Source organism: Onthophagus taurus, chromosome 6, assembly GCF_036711975.1.
Source record: "Onthophagus taurus isolate NC chromosome 6, IU_Otau_3.0, whole genome shotgun sequence".
Classification (NCBI taxonomy): domain Eukaryota; kingdom Metazoa; phylum Arthropoda; class Insecta; order Coleoptera; family Scarabaeidae; genus Onthophagus; species Onthophagus taurus.
The window spans coordinates 8,075,694-8,100,846 of record NC_091971.1 but is presented as its reverse complement, the minus strand read 5'-3'; the positions used below and the strand labels follow the sequence as shown (position 1 = coordinate 8,100,846).

Genomic DNA, 25,153 nt, shown 5'->3' with positions numbered 1-25,153 from the left:
ATATGACATCACCATCGTGTAGAGAGTGTCCTAAAACATATTACTGCCAAATATTTTGAAAGTAGTACCCATAGTGTGGCTAAAAAAAAATAAGGCGCTTACTCTGAATCAGGCTGTATATCCCTCTTGTATACAGCTGTAACTGTAACGTACCAAGAGATTTACGATTTGATACAAACAATAACAAAGTATGTGCGATATCAGTTTTATATCAAGAACATACGTTACGCTATATTTTTAAAGAAGACTCATCGTCTAAAAAGTTTTAAAACACGACCTACACACTGTTCATAAACTAAAACTAAACATAAACTTTGTAATCAATAAATTCGCTGTATCCCAATAGAGATTCGAAGAGTAAAAACGGCTTCCAACACTAGAACTTTCATGAAAAGTTACCGAAACCCTATTGAGTAACGATCAACACGATTAAACTTTCGTTGTTTATATTAAACTTAGGCAAACGAGATAAATGTTTGAATAAATTAAGAAAGTAATTAAATTACCCCCCGTTTCGCAGTTAATGCCATAAACGGCGAATTCTTCCTTAGCCGAATTTATTTCATCAAGGGCCTAAATCCTCGGAGGTTACCTCAAATATACACATTTTTTGCCTTAAGGTCCCATTTGTAGATTTGAACCTGGCTCAACCGTGTCAAGATAAGCACCCCTTGGTGGAAAGGGAGCAACATAATTAATTAGCGCATGCAGAAAGACAAGATTTATGTTGGTGGGAAAATAGCACCCTAAGGAAAAGAAGAGATGGGTTTCGGTACTTTATGCCACTTTCGGGCTGCTAAAAGAGAAAAAGTCTAAATTTCTAACCAATTATTTATATCGATTATAAAATCTCTATCAGATTTTATTTGTAAATTTATCATTTTCAATTTTTGCTGTGCTATCTATAAATTTGCTTAGTTATAAAAATTTTTAGCCCCCGAATACGGCCGTTGCGTCGGTTTGTAGCATAAAGATAGCACGTTTGCCGGTTCGCAAATACTGCACGGCAAACACATATCGCGATAGGATCATCAAATATTTTCCCAACTATTTGTTAGCGGCACCGTGACCGCGGTGAAAAAGTGGTGCGGCCATAACGAAACCTATATTGTGTCCCATTTATCGCATTGAACATCTTGCGCCTCCGGGCTGCAGTACGACCGATCCGGCCGTAAAGCAGAAGGCGCCGAAGAGCGCGATCGAAGGGAATTTATTGGGGAGATTGCCATTTTTACCCCGGAGCAAAATGAAGCCGAAGAGGAAACGGAAAGAAAGCGACGACACGTCGATACTTACAGCTGATATCCAGATATTCCACATCGTCTCGTTTCGCTTTTGAATCCCAAAAGAGACGTTAGCTAGAATATTTGCTTATCACTGGAAAGTTCTTCGATTTTCAATCGAATTTAAAGTAGAGTGATAAGAAATTAAAATAAATTAAATATATACACCAGAAGAACTAAATAAAAACGAAAACTAAAAACGTTTTTTATAAATATAAAAAGATGGATGTGTCTATAGTAAGTTCGCTTGCAAAAATAAACGTTCAAGGATCCTTTCATCATCAGCTTACTCAAGGATACTCATCCCATCTCGCACCTCTTGGATCTGCTCACGCCTGGTGAATAGAAAGGACCACTAACCTGCGGAAAATCCCTTTCGCCGCTCTGATGTAAGAAGTGTAGAAAAAAGGTTTTGCCGCCCCTCATTGAGTGCAAGTAGCCGATTCGTATGAGAGGTGCCGCCGTGTGGCCGTCACTGAGTACTTCTAGCGTCGCGTCTCGGACACTCAACGGATTCTGCGACGGCCTCTCCCAGTCGGTGTACTCGTTCTTCAGCGTCGAAAAGATCTCGTTCAGATGGTAGTAGTAAGAATTCCTGACGTACGTTCTCAGGATACGGTCCCTTCGGGTCTCGTTGAACCCGAACTCGAGATCCTGAGCGCTCAAGTCCAAGTATGATTCGGTGCTAGTCAGCACGAAGAGCAAGTCTCTGTCCGGAAAGTCCGCCAATTCGTAACCGGCAGATGTTGCAACGGTGGGCGATCCGGATGTGGTGGGCGGGGGCGCCGTGGGGTTTACAAGGATGGTGCCGTCTATGAAGGGTGCGAATCCCGGCAAGAATCTAGGAGGGTCTAACTGTACGGATAGCAGCTGGTTCAGTTGCTTCAGTCGCAAACACGGGGATAAGTCGTCCTCGAGGAGGTCCCCGTGACATCCGGTGTGTTCGGCCACTTTTCTTTTTACATAGAGAGGATCTCGCTGTAGAGCCCAGGGGCTTAGACCGGAGCCGCTCAGGAGAACGACGCGGTGAAGTAGCTCTGCAAAAATAACGAGACTGTTAGAATAGGGAAGCTTTTGCGCTTGGCGTGTCAACGTAATCCCGTAATAAAACCGGTTCGATGTGCCGGAACGATTATTGCACTTTATGTTCTTATTAATTCCATATAAATTTTCGCTAATACAAACTAACGTTCAGAGATCGATTTCATATCATCTATTTCGACACAATTTATTTCGTGGTAAATACGAATATTTAGAAATGAAACGTTTGAAAATTATAACCGATCATAATCTGTTTTCAATATGTAATAGTCGCCACACTAAATTGGGTTATTAAACTATACTCGATCTGGTCATTTACGATCAAATTTATATACGCAATCAAATTCGCATCGCTAGATACTGTCCGAAATAATTAACTTTATTTTGTTCAATGAACAATTTTATGAACTATTAAATTATCGAGCACCCACATAATTTAAGTGTTTCAATTACTTTACCAAATAAAGAATAAAATCCACCGGATAGATCGAGTGAATAATGGGATATATATTCATTTACTAGAAATATCGCACGGAAAACTACTTGCCTTCTCATTAAGTCTCACACCGGCGGCGTTTCACGTGGATAATTAAACAAATGGATTTTAGGAAGACAGAGACGCTTATCGCGCCCTAGCTTTTGCAACGCCCCTTTCCGGCGTCTTCTCGAAATGCAAAGCAATTTTGTGCAAGGCGCCGCAACTACCCGAAGCAGTACCGGCGCACCCGTTGTTAATTTTCTCGGTTAACATGAGCGTCTGCCTTCTCACGGCGACGAATCAGAACAAAAGGGGCGCCAAATTTTCGTTTGGCGAGCAAGTCTGACGTCAACTGATATTACACGTGGCATGGTTCCATTGGACTCGGCGAGATTTGGGGGGCACATGCAAAACCATCTCTCGTACACTATGCGATGCGGGGGGCCTAGGAACTTTGCGAACTGCGGTAATGAGAAATTACCGTATTACGCGAGGGAACTCGGTGAGGGGAAGACCCGCGATTAACATGCTCTGCATAACATTCATAATACGCCCTGGGTGGTAAATATCCTCCCCGCGTTGGATTCCAAGACGCGCGGTGACAGATAAGGCTTAATGGGAAGACAGACGGCGGTTCGGGGGAAATTAATGGCCAGGTTACGTGACGAGGGGGAAACTGGGACTATCTGGACATGAGTTTCTTGTGGGAAGAATTGGAGTTAGGGTTGAAACATGCGTGCAAATGTCTTGAAATGGATTCGTTCTTAATCGATTTTTATGTAGGAGTTTCTTAAATGAATCTCATAATAATAATAATAATGCTTATTTGTCGCAAAGAAACGTGCGTACAATAGTCAACAATACAAGAAAATAATAATAATATTCAATAAAAAAATGCAATTTAAGTATTCCTCTATTGAGTAGAAGGAGTATTGTAGTAACAATCGCTTCACTTTTCCTCTAAAGGTGGGCAATGGCAACTCACAATACGCTGGTGGCAATTTATTATATAATTTTATGCACATATAATTAGTGCTTTGTTGTGCTCTTTTGATGCGGTGTTGTGGAATGACGATCCTGTTCTTCTGCCTAGTGTCATGTTGGTGGATATCACTATAAGATGAATATCTCATTTTGTTCTTATGCAGAAGGGTAATTGCCGCCAGTATGTAGATGCTAGGGACAGTTAATATTTGCATCGCTTTAAATATTCTGCAGCTATCTCGTGGTCCTCCACACGCCAAAGCTCTAAGGGCTTCCTTTTCTAGTTCCGGAGGAAAATTCATTTGACAACGTCTTTTCTTGGTATCGGGTACTTCTTTTTCAGGAAATATGCGATTGAACGAATTTGTGAATGCGGTATGGAACGAGGAATAACCAAGATGAGCATCTGGCCATTGCGTCCCACGAAGACTCTGATTGAATTCAAGTATTTTATCTGTTGTAATTAATCTTATCTTTTTCATATTTGTAATGTTTGTGATTTTGGTTGTTACTTTAGCAATCTGCGTAAGATGATCAGATAAGTGTGGATTTGTAGTTTTTCCCTCGATGTTTATTAAATCTGTAAATATATTATCTATGCCGGTTGCGGATCCCGGTGATAATCTAGATGGACTGGAAAAGACGCCTTCCATTCCAAACATATTGAATATATTACAAACCTCCATGGAATCTTGGTTGCTATGCATAAAATTTATGTTAAAATCTCCGGAAAGTAGCACTCTATAGTTAGGATACGTTGCTGCAATGTATACCAGGTACCATTTCAGTTTTTCCTTGAAGATGTTTAAGTCACCTAGCGGTGATCGATATAAACAAATAACAATAATGTTATATTTTTTCAGAGTTACAGCTGTAATTTCTATATCCTTTTCCTGACAGTAATCATTTGTACTAGGCACTGGCGTGGACTGGACTGAATCTTTTATTAATATTAAGACACCGCCATGCTTATACGTTGTCTACAGAAGGATGATGCAATGTTGAGAAGAAGACTACAATTTAAATTTATTTTACTACTTAAGTACAGCTATTCTATTTTCTCTTTTTTTTTTAATTTTTCCATTATAATTCAATTAGAAGGAAAACTATAATGATAAAGTTCAATTTTAAAACGTCGGATGTAAAATGTATACAAAGGGGTAATCTAAAGAGTCTTAGGTTCTTGTGTACATACGTATCCCATCTCATTTAGAAGATAACGAAGAAGAAAACCCCATTAAAAATGCCATCACGAGGAAAGTCAGGGATTCTAGTAGAGCGAGGTGTTAGCGTAACGCAAGTTGAATAGGTTATTCGAAATAGCGTTGTGGAGAGTAGGGCCCCTGGAGAGGCTCACTCAGGCAGCACCCTCGGGTTAACTTTCGCGGAACCGCCCGCCGAGTGCATTCACTAGCGCCCCACTTTTCCGTCTTTTCCCCGGCTTTCCCGTCCCGCGATCCTCTGCAACCCGCAAAATCCCAGCCGTTCCCTCGGGATCTGTGTCAAGAGCGGGTCGCGACTGCCCTTCTAATTGCTGCCGGAAGCGCAATCTCACCCGCCAGTGCAAATATTTTTCATGCAAATTAGTGGTGCGAGCCACCGAAATCGGCGACAGTTTTGCGGTCCTGGGTAACTGCACCGACTATAATAAACGTTTAAAAGGACCGTAAAAACCGGACGGGGTTTATTTAGTATTAAAATTGAAAGCGGTGTTCGAAACACCGTAACCGTTTTGCAGTTCAACCAGATATCCATGGTTGAAGCTGAATATTCATTCATTCCGCAGTTAAGGAATTTATAAACTATGGTGATAAATTTTGCGTTGTTTCAAATTTAATTTTCTCTATAAGAACTAGGTCAGGTCCAAATTTTCTTTCATTCAACTCTATCTATGTTTGGAGCATATCTTATAACAAAGAACAATCTTGGGTCCAAGACGAAAACATCTCATTTATCCAAAATTATTTTTTAAAAAGAGGGCATTAATAAAATAAACTCTATTTTATTGTTACTGTATAAAACAGAGTTTCTTCACAAAATTGTCCCCGGCAGTTTAACAATCCAATTAAAATTAAATTACTCCCTGAATTATTCAACACGCAACTCTGAAAACAAACTCCTTTATCTTTTCTCCCGTCGTCTCTGATCGGGATTTTTGAGGCGAGGTCGTCTCGACGGTGTGAGTTTTGTTTCCCGGGGCCTCACGGGATGTACCAGAATTACTCCTCCAATTAGCCACCCTTCGGCCCCGTGCTCGAGAAGCTTTATTGGCGACTCCATTATGCTTTTATTTATGGCGCAATTTGTGACGGTTCTCGGTGCGCAATTGAATGAAATCACATCGTAATAAGTGGATAGGGCTGGGAAACCTCACTTCGCCAAATGACTCGATTGTTTCCGTTCTGTTGCCTCCTTCCCTTTGGCTGTACTACAGAGATAGAAATTAGAGAACTTGCTGTTCCTGGCAGTCAGGAATTAATGACTTGTAGAAATCGGGAAAAATACCTTTTAAGACGTCTGCGTAATAAAGGGAGCGGCTCTCACTTAATTCCGCTCTTTGTACTTTAAGAATCACGAGATGTTTTTGATTGGATATCGTCTGTGTGTTTAATTGGAAATAAAATGCAAAGAATTAGATCGATTAAAAAATCCTATTTCGTTTAGAAAATGTATGTTGTTTGCAATGGTTTTGAGGTGTAAATGGAAAGGAAGGGAATAAAGCATTTTTCAACGCCTTTTGAACCGTCAACCTCCTTCCGATACCAATCCGGAAACTTTTTCAATATCCAACCGGGGAATGATGAATTAAGTGGGCGCCGTTAAACTTTTAGAACTTATTAAACTTACTTAATAGAAAATACGTTTCCTGAAGGGTTGTTCATAAAAACCAAACTACGCATTGAACAACCCCAAATTTTGTTGGATGAAAACGTGTAATCCAGAATTAATAGTCCGGGGGGAAATTGTAAATTCTCCTCCTTTAGACGGAAATTATATAACGTGTTAAAACAGGAATCTGGTATGCGATTAGTCACCAGTTCGTATAACAAGAGACGTGATACGCAGTCGATATCACTATTAGATTCGACCGCAATTTGCGGTTTGTTTGTCAGTTTGCGGTGGTGCCCGTACGTGCATAGATTGGACCTTATAAAACAAAGGATAATTCAGTAGAACAATGGACGTATTGGGGAGTCCGGGACTTAGCCCCCCATTTGTTGATTTTAAATTTTCCATTGTTGTTCTAGATTATTCTAGAGTTGTTCTACATTGTTCCAAAGCGGCAAATAAAAAAATAGAAACTTGGCGAGAAAATCGAAAGAACGGGTTTTTTGACTAGCCCCTCATTTTTGGAAAATCAGATTTTCTTTGTTGTTCTGGGTTGTTATTTTGATTTTCTAGAGCAATAACTAGAACAACCCAGAACAACAAAGAAAATCAGATTTTTCCAAAAATGGGGGGCTAGTCAAAAAACCCGTTTTTTTCGATTTTCTCGCCAAGTTTTTATTTTTTCTATTTGCCGCTTTGGAACAATGTAGAACAACTCTACAACAATCTAGAGCAAAGAGAAATGATGGCTAACTTCACGTACTCCGTATTGGGATAAGTAAAATGTTGTCACTATTCTTGTGTTTCATCCATAAATCAAACCCTTTTTTCTTCCTTTCACATTGTAATTTCAAAAAATCTCATAGGGAATTGCAATAATAAGAATGGATATTTATTCAGACATTTCATTCGTATAAAATTAGTAGTTTCGCGTTCATCGAGCAATATTTTTCTAGTCACGCAATAAACCGGAATAGTTCTGCATGTATTTGACCCAAAACAATTCCCACTACTTGGCAACCCATAAATATTTATGCATCCCGAAGCGTACAATTTCATTTCCATATCCTGGCGTTTTAAAGCGCGGATTTCCGCCGTTACCCACCAATTTTCCCCGTGTTTTGAAACCGACGGCACCCATTGATACGTGCAACACGTGCGTTACTTCGAGATTATGTCGATTTAATCGACGGAGTGCAGGTCGTATCCTGCAGCCGCCGCAAGGCACGTGTGACGCAAGATGCATACGGAATTGGGCGATTTCAAGCGACATGTCGGGTACCCTTCAATTTTGCTCTATTTTCACTAACCATCGACCCTCGAATCGAATATCCCGCAAAACCGACCGATAAAAGGGATGCTTTAGAGAAGAGATTTTTTGTCGAGTATAATTTTGTTTCCGTTCGTTGACCGGAACCAAGATGGATGACAGACGGTGACAACCGGATGGGAACGTTGAACAATCAACCCGCATTGCCGGTCGCCTTCGTCCAAGATTATTACAAAAGCTGGATAAAGCAAACACGGAACGAGATGGACCGGGTTCCGTTGGTATACAAGAGAAATCTATTTGGAGGGGTTAATATCTGTGAAGGCTAGAACATGAAGGAAGATGGATTATTTACTAAAGATATAAAATCTAGATACACGCTACTCACATCATTATTTCTTGAAAAAATTCTAAATATTTTCTACTAAAGTTTCCACCCAAAAACGTTTCATGAATAAATCATAGGACGAAGAGAATCCCGAAATCCACGTCGACAATTCGATTGAATACATCCTAAATAAGGAGATGAACGCGATCTCCGTTGACGGGCATGGTTGCATACGCGGCATCCAGCATCGATTTGATGTTGGATCCTAACTGGTTTAGACTTTAGCCTTCAGGCAACCGAGTACGCTTGTCGTTGAAGACGGATTTAAACCTGAAAGCACCCTTCACATAGTAGACGGTAGAAGTTGTGAATCGCGGTTACGATGCATGGATTTAAATAGTTTCCAAAGCGATTCTTATCAATCGCAAACATTTAGATTTTTTTAATTTATCTGTAGTTAAGTCTTATAAAATGTAGATGAGAATAATTAAATTTAACGTGTTCTCATGTTCTAAATCAGATTGGGTCTTAATCCACTGAAATTAGAAAACTTTTAATTAGTTCTACGAGTGTAAGGGATAGTTATAATTACAATTATTTAATCGGACCGAAAGCATCTGTTGGTATAGGATAAAGTAATTTTCTCTTTACTTTATGTACGCATTATTCGATTTCATCATAACTTTTTTCACTACGAAATCAATTCAATTAGTGAATTTGACAACTTTAGTCATGCATTAACCATGAAATTTTATCGTTTTTTTACGTTTGGTCAATTTTATTCCGCAGCTGACGTAAAATCATATTTTATAAGAATCTAAATGTTAAATTTTTTGTAGAACCATGTAACTTTTTAATTTAATGCAAGCCATTTCGAATTCTGAGGATTTTTTTACCTTCATCAATATACAATGGTTATTATTAATATTTAGTGGAAACAAACAAGTTTTTGTTGACCCTATTTCGCAAGTCTGCTAGTAAAAAATAATCAAAATAATTTAAACAACGAAATAATTAATGAACCTAATAAATAATTCTTTTTCAGGGAAAGCAAGTTCATCAAAACAATTTTTTATTACAAAAATAATGGGCAAAATGTTTTGGGAAAATAGGTTATTTACAATGTGAGGCGCTTGCGTAATAAAGTCAATCTTTGTCGTTATTTGTGTTAACAACGGCTACTATCCGTGCCAAAAGTTACTTTAGAGATCGATATTTTCAGACAGCTATTACCACAGGCGGAGTGTTAATCTTAAAAGGATAAATTTAAAAAACAACAAATTGATAAAATATAATTCCGTATAATTAGAATTGTTTGTCTTTTCCAGACTATACGTCACGCCTTTATCTTACCTACATAAAGAAATAACGGCGCGACGTTCTGTCTCTGGAACACACACCAGGACAAAACAAATTAATGTATCGTTTTAAATGTACAAGATACGAATCTATTGAAGATAAACTTTAAAATTTAGAATTTGGGTTTAGAATTTTTGAAAGATTGAGTTTGGGGTTAGATTTCTAACCTCAAACTTCTTTAAATTCTAAATTTGCTGAAAATTCTTCTATATTAAAAACATTCTACGTTTCCAGTGGAATAGTTTGAAATAATTAATACCTTCAATGATGGAGTTCAATGTGTATAGAAGTAAATATTGGTCAATGAAAAAGTCATAGATGCTATTTAATTCATGAAACTATTAAAACAAACACTAACAAGTAAAACAGTCGGACACCTCAATTATCTCGGTGTTTACATGTGGCTTTAATTATCAAGTTAGACAGCCGTAATAATGAGAGAAACATGGTTAAGCGCCTTTGAAGTGACTATCGCTGTACCTTCCATTTCATAATACACAGAATATTAATTTGATGGTACATTAACACAATTGTACACACCAATATTAAAGTGAAAACATTTAAAGCAGACCACTTCTTTTCTTAATCAATCGGACTATTAACCGAAAAGGTAGATGAATAATAAAAGTAGTTGTAAATTTTAAACGTGCTCGCCCCTTTATGGGGTTGGCGATATTCGAGCTATCGTAAGCCTCGCTGTTGTGTGCTGGTATAACAATTACAACAGCATTTGTAGCTATAAAGTTTTATTAAAAACGTGCTGCAATTAAATTAACGGGAACTGTGATGCAACCCGTTTTAGTGTAAGTGTGCACTTTGAACCGTTTATGAAAATTTAAATTGATAACGAGACTTAATTTGCTTTAACGATTTATAAGTAGATATTATAAATTGTTGCTAGATATTAAATTAATGAAATATTTGGTGGAGTCGCCGGGGAGTACAAGTTTCGGTACATAAAACGAAACTTTCAAAAAACTTCAACTTAACTTAACTTTTAATAATGCACAAGCGGCAAGTAGCCAACAAATCTAATTTATGTCGGTTTAAAGTTTAACATGAAACTAACTGCGATAACGTAATATCAAATGATAGACGTGAACTTACTATATACAAAGACTTAGACGTTATCAAAAACCACTTCATTTAATTTGTTAAGGTTTCCTAAATAATAAAAGTAAATAGAGACACTTTAGTTCCGCGCCAAATCTTAATTATCTATTCTCTCGCCGGAAGACGGGGCAAACTAAACAGGAACCGATTTTAATGTTCAAACCGTGACGCCACGTTGTCAGGTTGGCACGTAACCGCACGCTTCTGACAGCCCGAGGGTATCCCAGTTTTAAAGAAAAGTTTCTCCCGGTTCGTGAAGGAGTAATCTTCCGGATTTTCCAGTGGCGGAAATGAGACGGAAATTTTCTAGAGATTGCCGCTTCAGAAAACCTATTCGCGATGGTGATGATTATGCTGTCATCTTTTAATTTGATATAAAAGCCAAAGTTAATTACTACGTTGACTTCATCGAATCAATCTTGTTATTTCAAACGGAACAGTTTTTCATTATTTAAGAGAATCTCCTCGAACCTTTCTCGATACTAATTTGAAAGCCTCAAAGTGAAAGACCCAACCCAACGTTCAGGTGCCTATTTTATGAGGAAACGCTGCCTTCACTTGCGTCGTCGGATACTTTGCGTCCTGATTCTTTGCGGTAATTTGAAAGAGTCGATCGAGCTTTGACGTAACTCAGAACAAAGAGGGCTTGATTGAAAGGAGTGGTGATTTTAAATGCCAAAGGATGAATGACGATCCTCGATCTGAAATGCACACGTGCTTTGAATGTCAAATTCAGGTTATCTCGGTTATAATCCGGATGTAGGTATAATGAAGTTATTTCAAACAAGAACTTTAAATTATTCGAATGAATGAAATCGTTTATGAATTCGAAATATGAGATTATATGACATTTTATTTGCAATTAAAATTAATACATTTTATTAAAAACCAAATCAAAGGAAAATTATCTCGTTTGTCATAAATACTTTCTAAATATAAAATTATATTTGCGTACTGAATTAATTATTGATTTTGCAAAACTCCTGAAATTGCATAAAATATGTACATCGTTTGTTTGCGGTTTTGTTTTCATCGATTTAATTTTAGCATACTACACATATATAACGTTTACATGTTGACGTATCTAGTAATTATTTAAATAATTACCAATATGGGAATAAATTTTAAGCGAAATAGTCAATAATAAATTAATTAACGTTTATTTCGATTTGTTGTTTTGTTGTCTCCTTTGTGCGAAGGCTCCTAGTAAGCAGCTTGTCGAAGAAAATCCAAAGGCACAGACCAGTGACTAGGATCTGCACTCAAGTCAACGCGTTAACATAAATCCTGGAAGGATAATCGGGTTACATTCTTCAATCGCGTTGGGAGGGTTGTTTTGATGAAGATTAAGCCAAACTCAAAGCCTTTGGTAAATAAATTATTTGGTCGCACCGGCGATATTAAATCTGCCGGTTCTGCACGTAACTAGTTCGAGCCGGCCCTTCGATGAATTGTCGACCGAATTGAGGGATGTCGCGCGGTCGTCGGTCGACATAAATCTGGCAGGACGTTCCAGGATTGCGTCCTGGTCGACGTTAAATTAATTTAACTCGGTGACATCTGCAAAATTACGTCCACAACGGTGTTAAGCCATACCTAAACCAACCAAATAGCAAATATCTTTTGGGAAAAGCTTTTTCCAAAAAAGTTTGTTAAAAACTTTGTAAAAAGTTTTTGGTAAATGATTAGTTAAAAATTTGGTTAAAAATTGAATTGAAAATGAGATCCAGTTTAGTTCGATTATGTTACGACAACCTATTCAATTAGTTACACGAACGTGCAATAACCGTTAATGAGATTCGGAATTAATTCCAATAGAGGAAACTTTTACAATGGCCATACCTCGACCATCCGCCGAAGCTAACAGAACGCGGACTTTCAATCAAAGGCCCCCGATAATCGTGTTCCCGCGGGACTTTCAAAAGCAATTTGTCGAAAGGGGCGACGTCTCGACAATCCTCACTAAAGGGTATCGACACTTCCCGAAGTGTAATCCGGGTATAGCATCCAAGACAACTCACCTTTCGCCACCGGAGACACAGCTATAAAGTTGACGAGGGCGGCCCCCGTGCTGTGCCCCATTAGGGTTATCCTCTCCGGGTCTCCTCCGAAAGCGGGCAAGTTCTCCCTGAGCCAGTGAAGGCCAGCCACTAGGTCCATTAGGCCGAAGTTGCCCTGAGCGCTTCCCTGGGTACCCGTCTTCAAGAAACCTGAAACAAATTGTTGGCCATTAGGGCTCCGTCCATTCTAGAAGACCATGTTTTTACGAATTAGGGTTAATGCATCAATAGATATTTTTCTTTTAGTTATTTCTCACTAAATATATCAAAAAACATATATTTTTGAATAATCTTTTGAAAAAAATGTTTTAAAGAATGTTGCAAAAGAATCCCAAAAGTTTCTAGTTTTAGTTCAAATTCAAGATTTTAAGTTCCATTCAGAACATATTAAAAACGATCGTTCGAATTGAAATGGTAATCTGTAAACGTAGTCTCCTCTAAATGAGAAAATATATTATTTATGAGTCACCGAGCTCGCCGCGACGATGTCGACGTTCTATTTAGAATACGAAATAACATCGATCCTCGAAGTCATGCGACACCAACTCAATGAAGGCGTAAAATATTATGGTTGTGTTCAAGTTAATAATAGTTCGAACTATTTTCTTCGTTCTCTATCTTTTTCACGTCATTGTTATGGTCTCGACGCGAAATGCAGTCGTCGGAGTACGACGCTCAACTTCTCGAAGGGTAAAGATTTGCATTTGATTTAGTGGAATGATGTAGGATCCCTTAAATCAACTCCGCTTTATCGGGCGTCACATAGGTGTCCCTCTAAAGTTTTCCAATCAGTTGCTCGATTCGCGAGTCTCCTATTTTGCCTTATCTACTAGGTACTACATTTCTGCTTGAAACCGAGTAAACTAAATTGAACAAAACAAAACGTTTTTTTTTACACGAAAATGGAATATATGAAGAAGGAAACTAGGTTTCATTAGATAAACAAAACTAAGATTAGCCGCTAAGATCTTTACGGAAATATATTGTAGTTAAATCGGAACCTATGAAGAGATTTGTGCCATTTGAGGATGTAAAAGGGAACCCTCCGCGATTCACTAACCGTATTTCTGTTTACTTCTGGCGTCAGCGCGACGGAGTAAATATTAAAATACGAAAGTTTCGCTTGGATGACGAGATACGGTCGTTATCTCCAAGTTCATCTGGACTAGAAACGGGGTCCTCTCTCCCTTGCCTTTTTCGCAAATATTTGCTTCGCGATTTACAACCAAGTTGTTGACTCCTGCCATCTCCCGTTGTCCAAACGCAACCCAAAAGCTTTTACCGTTCGTGTAGAAATTGGAAATTTCAACGTTATTACGTTACCAGGTAAATTTTCCAAGTTGTTTGAATAAAATTGAAATTGTCGTTGAATTGAAAATAAATATTAAAAATTTTGTAATTTCTCATCAAACTACATAATTGTTTTATTCTTTTTTTGGATTTATTTCTCGATTATTAGCATTAAAATTACACAGGGTAAATTGTGATTATATAAATTGATAAAGGTAAATAGATTTGTTATTCATTCAATATTCAGGAAATCCTAATCAAACCAGTTCAATAACAAAACTGGCTGGTAAATTGATATTTGGGTCAATTCCCAATAATTCAACAAATATTACTGAAATAATCATATCTGTATTATGTATTGAATTAGGCTAGGTCGGTTTTCTTTATACCGGGAATTTCATATAACTCGCAATATATGAATGTAGTATGTGTCCCACAACATAGCTTAATAGTGCAGGCATTGTGTAGTTTTGCAAAGGAAAAGTTTTGCTTGGAAATGGGGACATCCTTATGATAACTCTGAGTTTCCGCCTTAAGAGACGCACGGCTAAACCTGTATGTTTCTGATTTTAGGTCTGGTGTTAGTTCTACTTTTTATTTAATAAAAATATACCACAATCTAACGCTGAATAAAAATTAAAACTAGAATTAACACTAGACCTAGAACTACAAAGTATCGGGTTTAGCTGACTTTTCGCAACATTCCTTCCGGGGATGATTGACATTTGTAAACAAAACTAACCTTATCCAACATTCTATCTGAAACTGGTCATCATATTGCCGCATATATTGCCGCAGTGCTTCGGCCCTAAGCAGCCTTGGCATTATCAAATAAAGCTGCAGATCTGAACTGTTGATCAGGGAGAGACGACCGGCTAAAGCCGAATGTTTCAATCTCTAGATATTTCTCTAGATGTTTCTATCGCTTTCTATGTTTCTGAATAATCAGGACATTTTGCAACAGAACATTTAATTCAATAATGACGTAGTTCCTGAAGATGATTTGTAAGAATCGCAACCGGTAGAACTTAAAATAAAATACCTCCATCGAGAAAAAATTGCAAAAATTGAGTTTTATTAAAATTACAAGATGGAAAAAGATAACGATGATAATAATATTAATAATAAAGAATACTAGGTTTGGTAGAATAATTTAGGTAATTTGACGCTATCACTAGAACTAGAAAGTTTCACATAATAACGGAAATAGCAATGTTATAAAATTTATAAAACACCACAAATTGTTGTGAAACACGTTTAAAAAAAAAACAACCAAATTTATTACTGGACCACGTTTCATACTCAATTTAAAAAATTCCACAAAAGTGACATTCTCGCTATGAAATTTATTTGATTTTATACATGCATTTATACAGTCACACTTTTTACTTTACATAATGTCTGTAACAACAAAATAAATGTACAAGTTTAATTTAATTTTCATTTTAACGAATAACTCACTATTCAATTTTTGCGACATGCGGTCCCTGGTACATAAAATAATGTTTATATTTGGCTTTTTTGCATCGCGCTATTTTCCCAGCAAGGCCCTAAAATATATGTCCAAATAAATCTTAGGCGCAGTTGTTTAGCATTTTCCTAAGAATACCCGCAAGAAAACGAGACAACAAATCGCCGAGACTCGCGAAACAACTTCCCACCCTCGTAAAATGTCAGCATTTATATTCGAATGTGTCCTCTTTATTAAATTAAAAGATTTATTTATGAACCAAATAATATTGATAAATAATTCCCAACTAAATTCGTTAGTTAATTCACGGGACTATTTAGTTTCTACTTTGTAACTACAAATCTAATTGTATATAAAAACGTTGTGCAAATATCGTAAAGAGAAACAATTCAACTTTTTTGAAAGGTGGAAAATTTAATCATTAAATTGAATTTCGGACCGCCCGTATTCCAATTTAATTTCTCCACAATGGTAAACATAGTACATGAATTTCCCGGTACGCGATTGTAAACTGTTTGTTTTCCGGCAGCAACAATTCAATCTCACATTTTTTTATTTAAATCAATTACACTTTCGATGAAATTAATAATTGGCTTGCGCTCATTAATTAGTTTTTGGATGAGTAATGATTATTCGACGTAAAAAACAACAATTAAATTACAGTTTGTTTTTTCATATTTTGACCCCATTTATTTCGAGAAAATTGTTGTACACCTAGGGTTATAGAACCCAAAATTATTCCTATAAATCCTAATAAGCACACAATCCCAATAAATCTCCATAATATCAGTAGATTTAGAGGTCCATTCGTAGGTATTATACGGCGTTGTAAGCTTGAACCTTCGTTAGTCCCTGAGTACCGGACTTAACCCTTGCTATTATATACAACAATTTCTATTCATTCTTTGATAAATAGACTCCAAAATGTTTTTGCATTTTAAATTCATTCATCATTAATTTATTTTAATTCTGAATCTTTCACGTAGGCCGCACGTCTCTCAAGACGGCTAAACCCGAATGATTCTCATAAAAATATGCAACACAGTGATATCTTATGCTAACTAGCGCTATCTACCACTGTCACTGGAACTAACATTAGACCAAGAACTAGAAACATTCAGGTTTAGTCGACTTAATAGACGCGCGGCTAAACGGAATGTTTCTAGTTCTAGGTCTAGTGTTAGTGCTAGTGTTAGTCTAGTTTCATTTGTTATTGAGATTTAGATTATTGTATATTTTTATTGAGCTATACCGGACACTGCGTTTCCTTAATTTGAAAAAAAATTTTGTATATTACATTTTAAGTGAAAACCACTGTATTATTATTAGGTATGGCTGGGAGAAAAAGAGACAATCTCGATGTATCAAGACAGTAGATGAGTTGACTCTTAACGATGAAACTTTTCTTACGTATTACACCGACCAAGTTCATAAAAACTTCCGGAAGGTCTTCTAATATTCTAGAAGGACACAGTTTGATAACTTTTGTTAAGATACCACGACGAAAAAAAAAACGTTAATATGATATTTTACTTTGATATTTCTTAAAAAATTTGTTTTAGCGACATTAAGATTTTAATAAGACAGATAACGTCAGTGTAAATCTTTTCGCGTTAAGCTTCTTTGGGCAATCTGTTTACATTCCCGTTTTAACACCATTCCAAGGTGCAGTAAGGTGCTTACCGCGTGCATCTGTTATGTTCTTCTCTTGAATACATACGGGGTGACGCGGAGCGTGATGTATAACGTCATTCTGAAGAGGAGACGCGCACCGAGAAATGATAAATTGGAACGTAAGGGACATGAGGGCCGTAGGACATGAGGAGCACCCGCGTCGTCGAAAAGGGCGGGTTCCGTCCAAGAGATCACGAGAAAGGCGCAATAAAATAACCGTGCGGCTGGAAACGGATAAAGTGAAACAGATTTCGCCGTCCGTGGGCACTAAACTTGCTATTTGTTTCCGCCGGCTCTTTCGTTATTTACAGTTCCGACGTAGAATTCTTTGCCATGTCCTCGGTATACCGTATACGTACGACTTGCATGTTGGCGGGCTTGTGATTTGTTGCCGAGGCTTTGTAGATACGAATGAATAAGGGCCGAGCCACGTTTTAAAAGAATGTGTTTCTATTTGCCATCGCGTTACGCCAGGTTTTCAGTTAAATAACGTGTATGATGTTTTGACAGGGGTTTTGTCATACCAAAAGAATTTATGAAGATAAATTGATCGTAGGGGTCATTTAATTCAGTTAAAACTTTTTTCAAAGAAATGAATAAGATTATAGTTTTGGGATCATCTTACGCAAAAGCGATCCATCTCAACAATATATTTATAAGTCACTTATTTTTAGTTAGGGGCTTAATGATTAAAATTATATCAACCTGAAACTGATCATCATAATGTGGCGCTTCGGTCGCCATTAGATCTTCTAGACTAATTAAGACGAATTTCGAAATTCATAGACTAAACTTTTTTGATAATAGATGTAGTGAATCGCGATACACAAATTCCAAATCTAAAAGTGAAATAATTTTGCTGCTATATCATTTCTCAAACTTTTCAATCAACTTCTTTTTATTCTGTGGTTAGGTATAATATCCCTGATTTACCGAATTGTGGTAATCTTTCAGTTCAATATCCATATGCATATTTTAGGTTGAGTTTGGAGGAAAATTGCTAGTGGGTATGTGCAAAAAAAGGACAAGTCGGCCGTATTCAGACCGAAACTTCTAACGAACACTCATCTGGGCGGTCAAATATGTGCTCAAAGCTCGGGTGTGTATATATTACGAGATGTGGGTTACGTCGCACTCCGTTGGAGATTTTAATGGAATTTTTAATGGACGGGTAATTTGGCACGGGCTTTCGAACGTTCGTGCAGAAAAGGAGGATTACATTTTCGAGGCAGGGTAACGACAGAACGAGTGTATGGTGACGAGAAGTTACGGGTTACAGAGCACGACTACGGATAATCTATATTCATGGTAGTGGAGATTTAATGTTTGGAAATGGCGGACGTTAAAAATGGACGGCCCCGTAATTCGGAATTGCAAGCTTTTGGACGGCGGCACGGTAAACAGACCGTAAAAATTTCGATTCTTGGCAGAGGTCCCGTAACGAACCTGAAAATTAAGGTTTTCCTAATACGTTGATCTATTAGTTTAAAACTCCAAGTAATTTAAATTTATTTTCTTCAAACTAATTACGTTAAAACAAACAAAAATCATGTTAGAGTTAATTTAAAAACTTACCAAGCACTCCCAGTCTAAAGTTTATGGTAACCACGATTACCCTTCCAGTGGACGCCAAAACTGTTCCATCGTAAGGGTTTCCAGAGTTCCATTCATAACTTTCGCCGTGAACCCATACTATACAAGGAAGGGGATTGGGTTCTTCGTCACCGTTCACTGAAAAGAAAGAGAACAAGTTAGCTTACCGCAACTTTCTACCCTTCGTATACACGACCCACTATAACAATGCAATTTTCTTTTACTACTGCACGTTTCTCCAATACCGCTCAGTTATTGCTTATTATTGCGGCACAATTTCGGATTTTACACACCGCGGTGGCTTAAATGGGCCTTTAGTTAACTCTGTTTTGTAAGCAGACGACGTTCAACGCACGATTTGTACTCGACCAACTTGATAACACGCTCTCATTTCGAGTTGTTCAGAAGTCATTCGTTACAATTAAACTGCAACTTTAGCTAGCACATCCAAGACACCGCTTCCTGTTCTTTTGAGGTAAATAACTTTACGAACTGCAGTTTGTTTTTGGAAAGCATTATCGTCAAAAAGTGGTCGATACGTAGCAAAACTTCCCGACTAAACCGAAAAACTACTTAAAAGTATATTGGTGTTTACAAGATAACTTGGAAAAGACGTCGGGTAGAAAATATTGTTTCAATTATTGGATGGAATTATTAAATTATTTTTTTAAGTTCAATTCTGTCGTTTATGAACCTTCAATGGGCCGTTAAAATTATTACGGCCTCTTTTCGCTCACGTTTACGAGTTTCTAATTTGGTTATGCCTCGAGCGGCAGGACATCTGGAACAATAAAGAAAATCCATATTTCCAGAATTAATTAAGTCATCATTTCCGATGGAGCGCATGCCACCGCGAGTGAATTTCATTTCGAGTCCGACCCTCGAGTCCGGTATTTAATATCATTCAGCTCGCAAATCAAGTGCCTCTTTAGGTACGTTGAACGTTCAGGTAATTGAAAATTTGTGGTTACTATACCTCCAACGTTATCGGTGGTATGAAAATCTCATAATAATTACGTAATTTAATGATGACGGTCAAGTTTGAATACCAGCGTTAACATCGTGCTTTATAAAGGACTCTTTATTTCAAGATACGTTTTTATGGAAACACTCAATTTTCAAAACCTTCTGTACATTCCTTTGGAGTTCTTAGGAGGCAAAACAAACCGGGTGACTTACGAGAGCTTCAGGTAGGGCGCTTCGCGAGGCTCTTTTTTCTACGCAGCCTCGCAACTTTACGTAATTACGTAACAAAGCAACGCTAAGACTCGTTAAGTGCTCACTGAATTATTAATAACGTAACGTTGGCTACGCTGCAGAAGTCTGGTCGCGTTGGTGCACGGGAGCTTTCATGAGATTAAAGTTTTTCTCTCGTACGTACTGTTACCATGTACATTTACAGAGCAAACGACAAATTGTACCATCAAAGGCATCTAATAGTCGTTTTACTTTTAGATTATAAGCTTCTCTTAATCATTTAATTTAAGGAGAATATAAAATTGTAATAAATCGACTTAAAGTAACAATTACGCCCATTCAATCGATTCACTCGCTTTATGTTCGCTGCGTTCCCCCATTACTTGATTATCATTTTCCGCCCGATATCTCAACCATATGGTTATTTGATTACACACTCCATCCATACTACCAGAAGGAAGTACCGCCGCATCCGCAATCTCTTAAGCCTTCCGCAATCCCGGCAAATACGGCTTGCCGCGAATTTAAAATTCCCAAACGGGAATCTCCGCGGAGGTTCGCGTATTTGTCGAAATGCGCTACAAAATCCTTTGTAGACCCACTACCGCAATTGCGGCCGGAAAAACACCGCATCGGTTTGTTTAGTAATTTCGGGGAGATTTCGTTGTCTCGCAACTATATTTCACTACAACTTTTTTCCTTTTGAAAATGAAAAAACTTGGTGAGAATTTCAATTGGGTCGATACAATGATCATCATACTAAAAGTAAAGGAAGATGTTCTTTATGCTCTTTATGCGATCCAAGTGCATAGATTTGAACGTAAAACGTATAGCATATATCCGACCTCCGAGACGGGCGATAAATTTTTACGGCTTTACTTTTATCAAGCTCATTTATTTTGATATGGCCCATTAATCTCGGAGATGAGCAACATTGTGGTTGACTTTTAAAACGATGCTGTGGATAAATTTTCAACTAATAAGTTAGCGGTGTCACCTAATACTTATATTACATTAAAACTTTTAAAAAATTGCTATTTATAATCTACTACTAATCGTAAGTTAGATACTATCCAGTGATAAAATGCAACATGTCAATATAATTTGACATTACGGTAAAACCTCAATATAACGGATCAATACGGGGAACGCAATGTCTGTTATAGCTCAATAAAAGTATGCAACAATTTAGCGCTGAATAATAAATAAAACTAGACTACCACTAGCACTAACACTGCACCTAGAACTAGAAACATTCCGTTTAGCCGTACCACTCGTAAGATGGCTGGTAGCTGATAGGTAGCGCTAGTTAGCATAAAATATCACTATGTTGCATATTTTTATTGAACTAAAATTAGACTATACCTAGAACTAGAATCATTCGGGTTTAGCCGTCTTTAGAGACGTGCGGCTAAACCCAAATGATTCTAGTTCTAAGTATAGTGTTAGTTTGACACAGTAACAGTGCTGGTGTAAACTAGAACTAACACTAGACCTAGAACCAGAAACATTTGGATTGGGTTGGGTTTGGTTGGACGCACGACTAGTCTCTTAAGACGGAAACTCAGAGTTATCATAAGGACGTCACCTTTTCCAAGCAAAACTTATCCTTTGCAAAACTACCCAATGCCTGTACTATTAAGCTATATTGCATTTTATATTATGGGATAGAGCAAGTGCATAGTAGTTTCGTAACTATGGTTACCCCATTCATATATTGCGAGTTATATGAAATTCCGGTATAAACTATGAAAAAATAAATTACGTGAAAGATTATAATGAAATAACCAAACTCATCAATAACGCAATGTCAGCCATAGTTAAGCATTATGTGGTTTGATTTTGACATCAATTTCTCGCCGCGGAACATGATTTCGATTATTGCCATTAAGGAGATACGCCGTAATTGCCATTAAGTTTACCATATCAATGCCCGACACATGCATACTGCGGATACATTACGAGAACGTCGACGATACGCGCATATAGGTACGGTGAACAATGGGGTACGATAATGGTCCGACAATATCGTCATGTCTTCAGTCAGGTTGAGTACATATGTCCACCTAGCAACGTTTACCGTGTAGAATAATATTAACTGTAAACACCTGTCAGAAGCTATGATTAATATTGTTGGTCAAGCTTACATATTTTAATGAAAAGGAAATTAGCGAGACCCTTTAAAGTTGAAACGATTTAATTTATTATGAATTTTAATTAAAAACGCATTAAATTACGAATAAAATTTGAGCTGAAGTTAATTATTTAATAATAACTTTTGGGTGTTTAATTGTTGGTTTAAAAGCTATAAAAGTGTGTTCCACTGTTGTAATTGCTTTGGGTGGTAATGTTCTGATCGAAAGCTCGGTTAGAGTTTTGGTAGGCCAAAAATTCCGGAGAATTAATCTGTTTTTTGAAACGAGCTGTGGCAACATAACATGCGTTCAGTCGCGGACAAAGTAATCACACGAATGGCAAACGTGAACATTTTGTGAATTGTCGGATCTGTATCGGTCAAACGCAGCAGATTACCTCTACGTTCACCAGTAATTAACGTTATTCAGCACGGTCGTACTCTGCAATTAGACTTTGCCATGCTGACCATTTGTATACTGGTGAAAACTCATTTATTACAACATGAACATCCTATAGAGGACGTTTATTTAATGGAAACACCGATAATTTGATACATTTATTATAATTAGATTATTAGAAACTTCCTTTTTTAGATTAGTTAATTGAATTTCCCTGACATCTCAAAACTCAATATTTTTAAGACGTTGGATGGTTTCCGGTTTGACGAAATTTTACGATCCAAGGAAGGCATATCTTCCAAAATACTTTACGATCCGAATCCGCTTCGAATTCTAATTTCCTTCAAGAGGGCGGAAGGCAGGCAATATCCTTCTAGCAATAAAAAACAATGTCGGGTGAACAGTAAACACATCCCGCGGGAGAGCAGAAGGCACTACGGAAGACGAAAACTTGAACCGCCCCCATAAATGATCCGGCCCGTAATAAAAAGCCTCCCCTTAAATTGAGAACTACCTATAATTGCACCTTATATAACGAGAACGACCCAGTTTCAAATATGTATTACTACTTCATTTGGAACCCAGATTAATGGAAACCAATTCAGCTTAGAAATTCTTTTTGAAGGAATTTGAGAGAAATTCTTAGAACTTTTTGCAGAACACTTTTAATTCCGTATAAGTTGTCAGGGTTCGTGTTAGACAGGAGAGGTAAATGCCAACCGCGATAGAATCGATATTTGAAATTCTCCTGGAATAAAATTTTATCACGTACACCACTCGAAATTAAATTAAATCGATTTTTCACGTCGAACGCGACAACGAATGCGGAGGTGGCTTTTGACAATGGCATTGTTTGGTGGTCGGACGAAAGCCGAATAAAACAATATAATCACGTCGATGTTCTACAGAGTTATTGGTGACAATGGTGGATTAATTGGAAAAATGTTTTCATCACACTACGAAGTTATGATTTTTGCAATCTGCATTTTTATAACCAATTTTATGCTTTTTTATGATTAAAATAATACACAACAATACCATTAAGAATATTAATTAAAGTAGCAATTATTCCAAGTTTTCCCAGTTGTCAAGTTTGAGCAAAAGAGAACGCATCCCAGGTACTCGGCTCATTTGCATTTGAGTGGATTACTAAGACTTGAACGAATTGCACTTTTAGTCCGCAGAGGACTACGACGGACAGAAGTTTACGAAAGGGACTGTTTGTCAAAAACTTTATCTTCCAATTAGAACCTTCGCACATAATGAAATAATGGCAAATTAATTTATTGTCGTCCGAGAAAATCGTTGTGAGCCTCTTTGAATTTTTGGGGTCTCGTAAACTGGCAGGAACAAGTCGGGAAGTTTTTTAATACCCTAGGAAAGTTTTCATGTTTAGGTAAGATTTATAGCGTACGGTGCTTCGAAGGAAAAAAAGTGAGTACACCCAGAGATAAGAACTTTTTCTTCATGAATAACGTAATGAAGTCGCCATTATGATCCTGGTCTATAACCCTCAACAACTACACTTTATTCCTAATCAGTATTCACCACAGACTTCCACATAATCTCCTTTAGCAACCAAAACACTAACCGACGTGAAATTAATTGAGGTGTACTTCATACGGGCTAACTGTGTGCCGGAGATTTCACCAGAGAGATGTTTATACCGAGCGTGAAATTAATACATCGTGATTTAAGGGAAAACAAAGGATTCTACTTTACGGAATTAAAAGCGATTAAATTTTGAAGACCTAAGTTACTAGGTTTATATTAAATAATTTTACTTATTCGTCTTTTAACTAGATTATAAAATACGCATAAATTTTAAACTTTGTAAATTGCTGCATAAATTGCTTTGATTTGATCATATTACGTGCCTATAGGCATAATTTAAATTTAATTTAGTTTAAATTTTCCCTCAATTTGTAATTTGGCCGAAATTTGTTTGAAATAGTTTATTTTCTGATTAACACACATACACGTACGTTGTAATTAATAATTTATCGTTTAGTGTAAATTTTACACCAATTAAATATGTTAATATTTAAACTGTAATTACCCAACTTTACTTCATGATGTTGAGTATGTTTTATTTTTAGCACAATGTGTTACGACCAAGGACGTGTGAAGAGCGTAGAAATTTTTTCGATGTAGCACGTGGAACTGAAATAATGGACTTAATGTTGTAGTTGTGTGGACGGGGTCGGGATCAGTCCCGGGAGTTTTTCGCAGTTTATCATTTATCTCACGTTTGTGACAAACGGACGAATCCGGGTGATATAATTTAATATATCTCGAAACTGCGACGGGGCGCGCTACATAGAAATGGCACAAGTGGCCAACTGGAGCGTACGTGCCTACCAACTTTTTGCAACTGACAACAATAGAACAATTTATATCGGATGCATCGCGACACGTTTATTCCAGGTGTTGGTCAAATCGACGGGGAATATTTATATTAGTTTTCCGGGACTTATGTTAATCCCTAAAATTTATTGGAACATAATTTGTAGTATTTTACATCTAGGTATAGGCAAAAATAGCGACAGCTCATTCATCATTTAGACCAAAAAAAAATTGGCTATCCATATCGACTAGATGGCGACAGCACACGTAATTCATTGCAACCATAAACCGGTATAACCCCGC

The 25,153-nt window shown here is 37.3% G+C and overlaps 1 protein-coding gene across 2 annotated transcripts in view; it reads right to left on the bottom strand.

Annotated features, from left to right (window-relative positions):
- LOC111427698 (Neuroligin 2) overlaps positions 1-25,153 on the bottom strand; it is a 105,533-nt gene that overhangs the window by 15,979 nt on the left and 64,401 nt on the right. For both annotated transcript variants that reach the window (XM_023062935.2, XM_023062936.2), the window contains exons 4-6: positions 18,756-18,911; positions 12,707-12,895; positions 1,644-2,320 (exon numbers count right to left, since the gene is read on the bottom strand). In XM_023062935.2, the coding sequence (XP_022918703.2) occupies positions 1,644-2,320; positions 12,707-12,895; positions 18,756-18,911 (1,022 nt within the window). The remainder of the gene's footprint in view (positions 1-1,643; positions 2,321-12,706; positions 12,896-18,755; positions 18,912-25,153) is intronic.